General features: G+C 51.8%; 3 protein-coding genes across 26 annotated transcripts in view; 2 read left to right on the plus strand and 1 right to left on the minus strand.

Annotated features, from left to right (window-relative positions):
* LOC143427066 (coiled-coil domain-containing protein AGAP005037) overlaps positions 1-12,296 on the minus strand; it is a 42,205-nt gene that overhangs the window by 13,395 nt on the left and 16,514 nt on the right. For 18 of the 24 annotated variants that reach the window (XM_076900915.1, XM_076900917.1, XM_076900906.1 and 15 more), the window contains 9 exons: positions 11,763-11,789; positions 11,310-11,481; positions 11,000-11,198; positions 10,718-10,913; positions 2,661-2,823; positions 2,143-2,268; positions 1,464-1,635; positions 1,155-1,298; positions 205-350 (listed from right to left, as the gene is read on the minus strand). In XM_076900915.1, the coding sequence (XP_076757030.1) occupies positions 205-350; positions 1,155-1,298; positions 1,464-1,635; positions 2,143-2,268; positions 2,661-2,823; positions 10,718-10,913; positions 11,000-11,198; positions 11,310-11,481; positions 11,763-11,789 (1,345 nt within the window). The remainder of the gene's footprint in view (positions 1-204; positions 351-1,154; positions 1,299-1,463; positions 1,636-2,142; positions 2,269-2,660; positions 2,824-10,717; positions 10,914-10,999; positions 11,199-11,309; positions 11,482-11,762; positions 11,790-12,296) is intronic. The other 6 variants (XM_076900909.1, XM_076900908.1, XM_076900897.1 and 3 more) reach the window with 5 other exon arrangements.
* On the plus strand, positions 3,466-4,759 carry LOC143426679 (pentraxin-4). The gene is made up of 4 exons (XM_076900272.1): positions 3,466-3,603; positions 3,873-3,978; positions 4,065-4,273; positions 4,331-4,759. Exons 1-4 carry the CDS (start codon positions 3,466-3,468, stop codon positions 4,754-4,756), a joined length of 879 nt encoding a protein of 292 aa, XP_076756387.1. The 3' UTR covers positions 4,757-4,759.
* B6 (pentraxin-related protein b6) lies at positions 7,171-10,324 on the plus strand. Its single transcript, XM_076900594.1, has 7 exons — positions 7,171-7,422; positions 7,973-8,078; positions 8,458-8,672; positions 9,068-9,167; positions 9,231-9,442; positions 9,506-9,850; positions 9,923-10,324. Exons 1-7 carry the CDS (start codon positions 7,171-7,173, stop codon positions 10,307-10,309), a joined length of 1,617 nt encoding a protein of 538 aa, XP_076756709.1. The 3' UTR covers positions 10,310-10,324.

The following is a 12,296-nucleotide window of genomic DNA, read 5'->3' on the forward strand; positions in this document are numbered from 1 at the left end:
CTCCTAGGTCTACGGGTCCTACGAAGAACTCTACGCGGCGCTAAAATGAAGACAAGACAGAGAGAAAAAGAGAAAGAGAGAGGGAAGAGAGAGAGAAAGAGAGAGAGAAAGAGAGAGAGAGAGAGAGAGAGAAACCGCGGAGGATACCGCGAACTATGTAACGGGGAAAAAGAAAGAAAAGGAAGCGGTCGAGCGACAACGTACCTGGACCCCTCGCGTATGGATCGCGTCCCGCGGGAACCTGCAAGTAATCCCGCGGCGAAGGACTCGTGTGCGGTGCGTGAGTCAAAGCCTTCTGCACCAGCCCCGTTAAGTTCGCCAGCTGCCTCTCCATGTGTTCCACCCTTATCCTGGAGCAACGAACAAACAAAGATGATTAGGGGTTTAATCGGCGCGCTCGCCCCCTAACGCTGGCTCTAGTTTTCGCCAGATAACGGCACAGACATCAGATCGAACATAAAAACAACTCTAGGTCTAATCGAACTTAAATTGGATGCACGTATACGCTACAAACGAATAATAAACAACTACATAACTCGCGACAATTCTAAAGCCTACTGTCTTCATACACGAACGCTACAGACATTCCCTCTACGATCGCTAATCGGCATGCTACATTCCACTTAGTCGAATGTTCAGTTTCCCCGAATTCCGAAGCTGTTCACGTCGCGTCGAAAGAAAACGCGATCGTCTCGGGTCATCCGACGCGTCGAACCCAACCAATACCAACTATATTCATCATGCACTCCCCGATGCATACTCTCTGTATATATCAATATGTAAACATGCATCGAACAACCTACGCGCGTTCCGGGGAGAGAGAGTCCGAGCGCGCGCGAGCAAGCTTCCCCGTTGGGTCAATGTATTCTCAGACTCGAGTTTCAACTCGAAACGCTCGATTCGCCTCTACCCACCCACGGTCAAACGATATAAATAGCTCTTTTCACTCTTTTCTCTTCCAAAATGGGTGAATCTGTTTATCGGAAGCTTCTCCCCCGTGAGCAGAGAATCTACGGAGGGACGGCGGCGACGACGACGACGACGACGACGACGAGAACGACGCATTCACAAGCATATTCGTACACACTCTAACCGGACGATTAAAGTCCGGTAATCGCGACGCTATCGAAAAACAAGAGAAGGTAGCTCAGTACCGAGTAGCGTCGTAGCTCTGACCACCGGGTGGTAAAGGTGGTGGTGCCCCTGGAGGAAACGGTGACCGCGGAGGACCGGACGGCGGACGGCCTGGCGGTTTCACACCGTAAAGGCTGTACGATTCCTCCAACAGCTCCGTATCGCTGCACCACCCACAACAGAGACATACGTATCCGCGCTATCAGCCATCCACACGAGTCGAATTCGAACAATTTACCGGTTTTGCACGCGTTCTTCTCTCTGGTTAAGTACCTCGCGAGCGCAGAGCGTAGAGGTGAAACAGAGATGTATCGCGAAACTCTGCTTACCTGGCTTCCTCGTCGATTACGGGCGTCACGGTGCCCGAGTACTGCGAATAGTATGGATCCTCGTAGCTGCTTCCGGCGCTGTACGGGCCAGGAGGGTATCTTCCGGTCCCAGAGCCAACGCCACCGCCTCTTTCGGGGCTGCTCATGTAACCACTTTCCCCGTGCAGTCGATCTGTAGAATCGAACGAATTAGCGTAACGGCTAAAGAGGGTACACACGGTTGGCTGACCAGAGACAGCCATCGATCATCGATTCGCGTAACGACGGTAGGTTCGACGGTATACGAATCGCGTATCGGGATCTCAAACGAGGATTGTCCCACGAATTTAGCTGTAACGCCAACATAGCGTTTCGACCTAAACCCACCTCGAGAACCAAAACCGGCTACGACTTGCGCCGAAACTTCGTCGCGATCGAATCGCGCGTAGTCTCAACGACCTACAACGGAAACCCTCGACCTCCTTTTTATCCTCAGGGTTCAACGAAAGAAAAAGGAAACTAAAAAAAAGAAAACAGAGAGAGAGACAGTGACAGAGAGAGACAGTGACAGAGAGAGAAAGAGGAAAGACACGATCGACGGTGGAGGAGCGAGGTTTTCCAGGTTTCCTCATATTTCCGAGGGCTGTTTTCTTTTTTCTTTTTTCTTTTTTTTTTTTTTTTTTTAAGGGATACTACTGACCTGCTATACTATAGAGGGAGACCGAGCTGTCCCTAGAGAAGCGAGCCGAGCCCCCTAGGCTTCCAAGGGGACTCTTACTACACTGGTAGCTGCGAAGCGGCTTGGCCGGCGGCACCCCGCCACCTCCTATCCAACCATCCGGAAAACCAAACAAAAACCAATGTACCCAGCTGAACCCCGTGTTAGTTCTTCTTTGCTAATTCGCCTGGCGCGATCTAGCAAAGACGTTCTCACGGCATGGCGGCATCTCGAGTCGATGGACGCGATTGCAGAGCATGTTACATGGTGCGGCAAGCAAGAGCGAAGGGATGAGTATGCGACGAGATCGAGAAGCATCGGACAATCGTCTGGAGAATGCAGCGAGCAAAGGGAGATCGAACAGTTACGCGTTTTACGCCCCGCTATTACGGACACCTCGTCGAACAGAAGAAGCAAGGCAAACACCACAGCCGAACGGATGCGTAACCGAGCAACCGAACACTGCGCACGCGTCTCGAGTATCGAGGATCTTCGTATACCTGGTGTGGCCAGAGGTTTCGGCTGCGTCGGCGTCGCGCTAGGTCCTCCGACCACCGACGACGTCGCCGGACTGTACGCCCTCATCAGTTGTCCTCCTCGTGGCAGGGTGCTGCTTCCGCCGACGTAGTAGCCGCTGTTTCCGGAATTCGAGTTCTTCGCCGTCTGGAACAACAACGATATTATCAGTGCCGCGGCAGGAAATTTGTATTCGTCAAGAACCAAAACGAGCGAAAACGCGAAAGTTTACCATTTCTTCCGATCGATTTACCACCGCTTCCGTTACGGGCTTGGACGAGCCTAATCCAGTTAAGCTAGTATCTAAGTTTTTTATTACGCGCTACCGCGCTCGATTTCGAAAGTAGCCTGCCCGTTATCCAACAATCCTATTTCACTCGTGTTTGAAAGTACCGTAATCGTAATCGCACGACAACCCTTGTTACCTCAAGGCCTCAATACCTCTTCCGGCATCGAAACGGAAATTCCTGCAACTTTGAAAATTTTCCTGGAACTTCCCTCTGAAACGGTTCGCCGAGCGACATGGAACGCAACGTGCACACCTTCTCCCTCTTCGTAGGCGGCCGGCGTCGAACACGCTTGCCCGCCCGCTTTGCCGCTGGCCTTAGTGTTGTTTACTCGCGCCGTCTGTCCGGCACACGCTCCGTTTCTCCTCCGTTTCTCATTCGTTCCTCTAACGCGTTTCCTCCAAAGAGATGCTAGTGTTCGCCTCATCGAAGCGAGAACACCGAAAAGAGTGAACGAGAGTGAACGCACACAGCCCGTAACGAAAAGGATGAACCAATCGAGATGGGAAATTATCCTTTGATACTTCTCGGTTTAACGATCTTCCAATGTTTCGGAACGTCGATCGCAAAGAAGAGGTTCCAGGAGTCACGCGGGACGCCTATGCAGAAAGTACAATTAACGCAGAAAGGATACATCCAGGTGAGACAAAGTTTCGATCGAATTCGAATCTCGTATAGTTCGTTTAATCGAGCCAATCGCGACTCGAGCGCCAAGCACCGGCTCGGACACGCGTGCACCCATTCGACGCGCGTCCGACCATTGCCCTCCGTCACCGCCGCATCGTTATCGATTCATGCCGAGGAACGTACGTTCACGTAATTCCAATTACGTGGTTTACTCGAACGTTCCTTGCCTGTCTGTACTTACTTGTCGCATTTATGGCGATAACTGATGCGATTCTACGATAGTTCTTAAGATGGGAGTTACCCGTACCAGAAATCAGAGAGTTCACCTTTTGCCTCTGGATGGAGTCGAACGATCTGACCCATGCGCATCCCATATTTTCGTACTCGAGTAAGTAACGAGAAACGCTCTGTTCTTCGATAATTTGTTGGAAAAGAGGACGCGATCGATAGACGAGGTTCGTTTGTTTCGTACAGGGAATGAAAAGGAGAGACTGGTACGATCGTGGATATCACCGCGTGGAAGAAGCATACATCTCGAGATCGGTGGAAGACGGGTGCTCGGGACATCCATCGATATCCTGGAAAATCGGTGGTATCATTTCTGTCTAAGCTGGGAGAGCAAGGCTGGCCGGTACGGTCTATGGGTGAACGGGCAGCTCCAAGCCGAAGGCCACTCCGATCAGGTACGATGATCGATGGGTCGGCTTATTATTTGATGGGTAATATCGAAACGATTTCAGACACGGGGCCACGCGATACCCGGCGGAGGAGACATCGTGTTGGGTCAAGAGTACACCGACTTCGACAAGGGCCTCGACGATGGAATCGAGGGCTCGGTTTTCGGTTTCAATCTACTGCTAGCCTCGGCGTTCGAACCCCTGGATATCTCCAACTCCGATACGATTCGATTGCCCTTCGGTTCGAGTTACGCCAGCGGTGTGACGCAACGCGGCATAGATTATACGATTTCCAATGAATCTCGACATCTCGAGGAACTGCCCCTCGGATATCAGTTGATAAGATTGTCGTACGTGCACTGCGAAATCGGCAGGGGGAGTCCTTTCATCGGTGGCCCGTTGATGCTGATTTCATGGACGAGAACACCGGTTCGTATCTTTGGCGGTGCCGCGTTGAAGAACATCGACGGCGGTTGCGACAACTTATGACGCTGCTTCTCGGGCAACGCAGAATCCTAGCGAAGCTAGGGAAGCTGACGCTGGGCAAACGGTAACGCGTGCGAAGCGTAATGAAATTTCCCGAAAGAAAGGCTAGAATGCGGGCTTCTCGTTGCGAAATGATCGTAAACGAGTCAGGTAGCAAATGGAAAGTACCGGTGCGAATGCTCGCGGGGACCCACCGCTTTCCTTTTACAGACTGCTCGCCTCTCGTTCGTCGCGTAAACGAAGGAAAAAATCGCCTCGAACGAGACGCGACGCGACGCGGCATGCAACAGCTTGCCGCAATCTCGAGAAAACCCGAGAGGGTAAAGAAACGCGCTACATTAGAGGAACTCGAGGACAGATCGATATCGAGGCGTGCCAAGGCGAGCCGAGGTGAGAAAGGTCCCTTCCTTCCTTCCTTCCTTCCTTCCTTCCTTCCTTCTCCGAACTCGTTGCAATCCTCGCGTCACGCGTGGTTACCCGATGATCGCAATCACACGAAACGAAACGCAACTAAATCCAAAGTCTTCTCTTTACTATTCGTTCGATATTTCTTAAATAGGTATTCTACTTCTGACCGATGCTTTCTTACGTAACGCGGCAAAGCGTTCGCGATCAAGTTCGTCGATTTATCTATCCCGAAGCGCGCGCGCGCGCGCGCCTCGAAAACTTTCACCGCTCGGAGAATATCTCTCGACGCGTGATTGCAAACTTGAACATCTCGGATGGATGGATCGTCCGCCTCTCCGCAGAAGCAAAAGTTGAAATTCTCCGAATTGCTTTCACTTTCACCGAAAACCGACCCCGATTACGCAATTCATCCAGCTCCAAGGCTATGCAGCGGAACACGTCCTCTTCTCTTACTTTATTTATAAGTTGATAAAAGGGAAATAAAACATGTAAATATGTACGTTTAACCAAACGAATGGTTTCAGTCGATCGAAGTGGTCAACTTCCTTCTCCTTTCCTGATTACGAATCAACGATCTCGACTCGTTCTATGCATCGATTTATACCGTTACTACTAGTACGGATTACACGATTCAGAGAAATATTTGCGCAACAATTCAATAATTGAAGCGCGCTCAGCCGCAGAAAACTCGAAAGGATCAACGCAACGGTGAACTGCTACGAAATTAACAGAGGCCGTCCCACCCGTATCTAGGTTAAAAATGAGTGGCGCCTGCCTTCTGGCGTACCGATCGATTTTCCTTTTATTATTTTCCCTTTCCGCTCCGACCCTCCCTCCCTCCCTCGTTTCAATTCTTCTCGGAATCCTCTCCCTCTGTCGCGGGCCCGTAGACTGTCCATTTTGTATCACTAATCCAAAATAGAGACTCCTCTCCTTCCTCCCTTCCTTCCTTCCTTCCTTTCAATTTTCCATTGAGAAAAGTCGAGTCGAGAAGAGAAGAGAAGAGAAGAGAAGAGAAGAGAGGGGAAGGAAAGGGAATCTGTACCCTCCATACCCTCTGCTCCTCTTTCGCCGACACTTTCTTCTCTCGAATGTCTTTCGAGACTTCCGGTATTACAACCGCGACACGCGTATTATCTTATACGGTAGTATAGTCGCCAGTCGCTGTCTCCCGGAGCTTGCGGTTCTTTAATCGGCGAAAGTTTCAACATCGCTAACCCGAAATCGTTAGGTCGGAGTTTGATCCGGTTCAAGTTAAACGAGATCGATTAAAATGGAAGATTGCAACACCGATTGCGTGTCTGCGATCGGCTATCGAAACAGAATCCCCGGGAGATGTCGACCTCGAGCGACTTGGCCGAAACTGGAGGGCACTTAGACAGGATCTCCGGCTGGACGTTTTGCAATCTGTCCTAATGGCACTCGTAACACTGACGAGAGCGAGTTTTCTTTTCGCGCGATCCCAATACGTTCGACTGGTTACGCGACCGGGAGAAGCTACGGATCGCGGGTAAAAAAAAAAAACCGGTTAAAGCAGCATTACGAAATGAAATAAGTAACAGACACGGTGGTGGTACGCGCTTGCTGACCCGGTATACACATGTACCTCGAGAAAAGGAGGAACATCCTGTGTACCGTGTGTATCGTACGCTCGTCGGATGTCCGAGGTTGAAGAAGGTTCGAGTGTTTCGGAAAGAAAGAGAGAGAGAGAGAGAGAGAGAAAAGGGAAAATAAAAGCGGGTAGGAGGTGTGCACACCTCTTACGAGGCCTACGTCGAGCAGAACGGGCAGACAGTTACCTTTCTGTTTCGAGACCGCGAGGATCTACCTCCCTCTATCGCGCCGCGAACAGATCTGTGATTGTGTCTCTCGGTGAGTCGTTTCCCAATTTCTCTCCGAGAACGGACATTTCCTTCGGCGATTTGAGCAACTAACGCAACGTTACGACCGATTCTCGGGTTTCAGATCGTTCGAAAAGGGGCTGGAAGAACAGCGGCTGTACCGTCAACATGATCGTTCCGTTCCTATACGGAATTTTAGCATGGACCACGGTCCAAGCGATATCCACGTCCTGGAGACCTTCGTATCAAGCAACCGCGGACAACGTCTATCAGCTTCAACGAGACAGCCTCCTCTACGAGACCGGGCAAATTCAATCTATCTACGACATCGAGGGTTCCTCGTTGCTGATACAACAGGAACCGGAACAAGACAGATGTGCTCTCTACAAGATCGCGATGACCCAACAACTTTACTTTGAGGTGAGCGAAAGGTTTCGATCGAAGATGCGTGTTTACGTTGGTAAACCGGAACTCGCGTTGGTAGCTCGCGTGCAGCGTGGAAAGTTTCACGGTCGAAGGAGCAGGAGGCGAATCGCGAGTACCGAGTAACGAGGAAAGTAGGAAAGTAGGAAAATCGGCAAAGATCAACCGACGATGTTGGTGCTTTCAAGGGGAATACGTGAAAAATGAGAAAATCTGTCCCCGAGAGTCAGGAGACGAGATTCACCGGTAGTAACGATCGAATCGTAAACGCGCGCGCGCGCTCTTTCACGCTCGAGAAATCACGCGGAATGCAGCCCCCGCACGTTCAAGTGCATCGAGCTGTCGCGAAATTACTGTACCCTCGCTATTGTCCCCCTCGAATTCATTTCTCGAGTCGCTTAATTCAGATAATCTACTTGACGGATCGAACGATTTCGAACTCGAACGGTCTCTGCGAAATTACCAATCCGATTATTGTCGCGCGCGCTATCTTTCGCGTTAGGAACAAACACGAGGCAAATGTGAAAAGACGGTCTCTCTTCCGCAGTACGTTCACTACAAGACGAAGCTGCCAGACATGAAGGAGTTCACCTTGTGCATGTGGACCAAATTCTACAATCATACCAACGATCATCCTCTCTTTTCGTACGCAGGTGAGGCCCGCCGCCGGTTCCACTGCCCGCCTTTTTTTTTTTTCCCCCTTTCACCTCATCCTTTTTCGTTTTTCGTCCCTCCCGCGTAACTGTATACACGAATACCGAACGGACGAGGCGCGAGAAAGCGAAAGTTATCCCCGGGCTTTTCGAGCAAAACGACGACCGGTGAACGGGGAACGGGGGACGTTCGAAATTAAGCCCGGCCCGTCCCCCGAATTGCCGATTTAATTAAGCCGGTTCGCGAACGATTGCCCCATCGTTCTTGCCTCGATCGTGAGCTCGAAATGCCCGGGAGAGGCGTAACGATTCCGCCGGGGGGGAAACCCTTGGACTGCGTTACGCAAACGTCCGCTTTACGATGTTACTCGATTTCAAGTCGGAGATCAACCACGGGGTCTCCTCTCCTGGGTAGCGAACACACCGAGGAGTTCCTACTACATGATGAACGTCGGCGGGCACAACCTGTACAGATTGAATTATCCGCTGCGATTGAACAAGTGGTATCACTCCTGCCAAAGTTGGAGCGGTCGTACAGGGGAATGGCAGATCTGGGTCAACGACGAGCGCGTAGGTCGCGGGTTCAACAACAGGGTAAGCGAGCCGGAATTTCGATGGAAAACTAGCCGCGAGAAAGGAACGTCGCGAAAATACCGTTACGAGTTCAGGGCACGACTCGCCTGTTCCCGATCAATGCCACGTTCACGGATCGGTATTCATAGATGCCGTATGTATTCGCGTGTCGTGACGGTAAACGCGAATAGGAATGGAAAGTGATCAGCGGAAGTGCCGGGTCCACGGGGCGATGGAAATCGTCCTAGATCGCGCCGATATTTTTCCCTTGGCAACATTCTCGCGTTCCCGTTCGACCCGGACACGTTCCTCGCGAGCAGCGAATTAACGCCGCGCCACGAACGCGCAATTAACAGACCCCGCGCGGCTAATCCGGCATGGCCTTAATTCGGTCTTGTTTGCTTTCGACTCGTCAGTTAGTCGGGCACGTGATCAAAGGGGGTGGTATAGCCATCACGGGACAAGAGCAACGACAGCTAGGCGGCGGGTTTTTGGAAGGCGAGGACGCTCCACCAGGTAAAAAACGATCGATTTCCTTTTGAAAAAGTTTGTCCGATTCTACTATCTTACTTTGTCCAGCTTCCGGCGGAATGTTGGGCGAGGTGACAATGGTGCAACTGTACGGGGTCGCGCTGACCGCTGGAAAAGCTCACAAGGATCACAAACATCATCACGCTCACCACTACGAGCACGATACGAGCAACAACATACCCAGACCCACGCGGCCTCCGGTGACCAGACCGCCTCTCCCTCAACACCCTTTCCTCACAGGGGGACAAATCAATCATCGGGTACGAGAACATCTTCGCAGCGGCCGATCTCGCGGTCAGTTTTCATTTAGCCGATCGTTTCAGGTGAAAATCAATCCCGGATCACCTCTCCAAATCGTTCAACGCGGCGTAACTCTCAGACACCCAGCGGTAGTTCCTCCCCGCGATCCACCACCCCAACCGTTACCGCCTCTCAATCCCGAGGCCGTCCCGACCGCGTTCACCCTACAATCGGTCCAGTTCTTTGGGAATTCCCAGCCTGCCATCGCCGAAACGACCGGTGCGACCAATTTGTCGGACGGACCGTATCGCAATCTTTACAAGAGGGATAAAGATTCTTCGGGGATCGACCGGGCGGTGACCGAAAACTGCACCGCCGACAAGCAAGACGTCGATGGAAACAACGAGAAGGAACGTTCGGACGGAAAAGTAAGAGAACAAAAATAACAACAACGACGACGATCGATTCGATCCGTTTTAACGCGTACGCTAATTTACCAGGTATCGTTCCTGCCAAAGGACCAGCCGACAGACACGGAGGATAAGAAAGTGGAGAAACGAGACTCGGAGAAAAAGAAGAGAGGGCTGGTACAACTAGGCGACGGATTGATTCTAGACGACGGATACATTACCCAAACGTTGGACAACAACCGTTTTCCGACACTGACTTCCTTTGGGAGCTTTGGCTTACAGTTGCCGCGGTACGAGGACAAAGACGACGAAAGGGAGCCCGCGGAGGCCGAGGTCAAAATGATCATGGACATTTGCGACGGGTGTTCCGAGGAGCCTTTCGAAAAAGTTCTGATCATGGGCTGGAGATCGGTATCTAAGAAACTGTACTCCGGTGCGATGCACATTCCAGCCGTACAGGCGTGTAAGGCTTTCTAAGCCCTGCGATCGACCGGTCCGGTCCCACCGCGGCGGCTCGAGTCCGCTACAGATTTACACCCCCGCGGTAGTCTTGGACCGTTATCGCTGACACAAGATCTCTCCTACGTGCCGTGAACCCGAGGCCAACCGATCTATCTCGAACGCGTTACAGCTTGGTTACAACTCGGTTACAGTTTCGGATAATAAAACCCGAACGATCCGTATCTAATGTACCTACGCGTGTACCGAATATAGAATGTATGTATGGACGAATGGATGGATGGATGGATGGATGGATGTATTTATTATCTCGAATAGCCCAAGGCGCCAACTTATTTACTTACGCGATTCACTATGGAAAGCCCGATAATGTCGCGTATCGTCAGTATTACGGGTACGGAATAAATAGTTGGGCGAACAAGTTACCTTGCTTTTGTGAATATGCTGATGCTGGTACTCGCTGTCGAATTCCGGCTCGCTAAAGTAGCTCTGGTCCTCCCAATGAGGCGGTAGTCCCGATCCGGTTCCCGGTATTCCCAACGGTCCTGGCATTCCGGTCACACCGTCGCTGCTCTCGAACAGTCGCAACACGCTGCGGTCTCGGATGTCTCTCAAATGCGATCTGCAATTTACGTGGACGTTACGCAGAGGTTTCGTAGCGGCGGCGGCGGCGGCGACGACGACGACGGCGTATATCGTGGTACGTACCTGAGATCTTCCAGTTCGTAGAACATATCCTTGTTGCTATCGTGTATGTAAACCTTGACGTGAGGACTGTCTAAATATTCCATAGTAAGTTGCTTGGGAAAGCTTCTGACGAAGAGAGCCTTGACGGTGTCTATACTAGTGATTTCGTTCGGAAGGAGCGCCCGCTTCGTCTCGTTCCTATACTGCAGGAACACTAGACCTAAGGAATCGTCCAGAGAAACGCATCGTTTCGTCAGGAATGTCCGACAAGGGCATCGAGCAGCGAGGCAGCAACAAGACGCTCCTAATTCTATCGCGGGTCGTGAGTTACCTAGTGGTCGCTCCAAAGTTTTGCTGGGGGTCCGTACGACGGGGAGGCTGCTTCTTTGCTTGCCACCCCGTCGAAATCCTGTGCTCGATGTCTCCACCTCGGACATGATGCCCGGGTCGTCATCGAACAACATCGTCGAAGAGGGAGGTGGGTACCCGCGTGGAAGAGGCGACTGAAACAATCGAGCCGGTCTCCGTCGATTACCTTGCCGCGGTTCTTTCTACGTTCGAGCATTCGACGCGGGCAAAAAACGATGTATAGCGATGCAACAGCGAGAAAACGAGATCGGGAACGGTGAAAAAACGTACGCATGCTGCTTAGAGAGAGAGAGAGAGAGAGAGAGAGAGAGAGAGAGAGAGAGAGAGAGAGAGAGAGAGAGAGAGAGAGAGAGAGAGAGATAGCGAGAGAGAAAGAAAGAGAGAGAGACACAAGTGGGGAAAAAAAGAAAATTACCTTTCTCTGGCGAGACTTGGTCCCCATCTGTTAGGCGGCGGCAGGTACACGGAAACACAGACACACACACAAGTAAACCGGTTAGATGTATATAATACGCATGGGGTGGAGAAACGGGGTTTGCTGGAAATGTACTTTGAAAAAGTAAGATCGGTCGTTGCTGGTATCGCGTACGCTGCTCGGCTGGTCCTGCAACAACGCTGCAACAACGCTGCAACATCTCGACGATCTCTCTCGTCCACGATCGCGAATACCTACATATTTACGGGGAAATCCGATGGGCGGCCGGAAGCGAGACGAGCTCGAAATGAAACGAGCAGGAAGAGGCGTGAATGGTGCACGATCACGTGCAAAGGACGAACTCGCAGGGGCTACGATCGGAGAGCGGAGCGGAGACCGGTGGAAACGGGGCCGAGAGAGCGGGCGCGAAAAGAGCTGCCCGAAAATAGACGCGGGACGATGATGCGCGCGACCAGCGTCGACAGGAGTCGGGAAACGAGGACGCCCGTACGGGGAACGTAGGTGGTAGCTGGA

The sequence above is a fragment of the Xylocopa sonorina genome, chromosome 9, assembly GCF_050948175.1.
Source record: "Xylocopa sonorina isolate GNS202 chromosome 9, iyXylSono1_principal, whole genome shotgun sequence".
Lineage (NCBI taxonomy): Eukaryota > Metazoa > Arthropoda > Insecta > Hymenoptera > Apidae > Xylocopa > Xylocopa sonorina.

Coding starts and splice junctions, on each gene's coding strand:
- B6 (XM_076900594.1), top strand. CDS start 7,171: ATGATCGTTCCGTTCCTATACGGAATTTTAGCATGGACCACGGTCCAA. Junction 8,673..9,067: donor GTCGCGGGTTCAACAACAGG/GTAAGCGAGCCG, acceptor TCGACTCGTCAG/TTAGTCGGGCACGTGATCAA. Junction 9,168..9,230: donor AGGCGAGGACGCTCCACCAG/GTAAAAAACGAT, acceptor TACTTTGTCCAG/CTTCCGGCGGAATGTTGGGC.
- LOC143426679 (XM_076900272.1), top strand. CDS start 3,466: ATGGGAAATTATCCTTTGATACTTCTCGGTTTAACGATCTTCCAATGT. Junction 3,604..3,872: donor CGCAGAAAGGATACATCCAG/GTGAGACAAAGT, acceptor ATTCTACGATAG/TTCTTAAGATGGGAGTTACC. Junction 4,274..4,330: donor CCGAAGGCCACTCCGATCAG/GTACGATGATCG, acceptor AAACGATTTCAG/ACACGGGGCCACGCGATACC.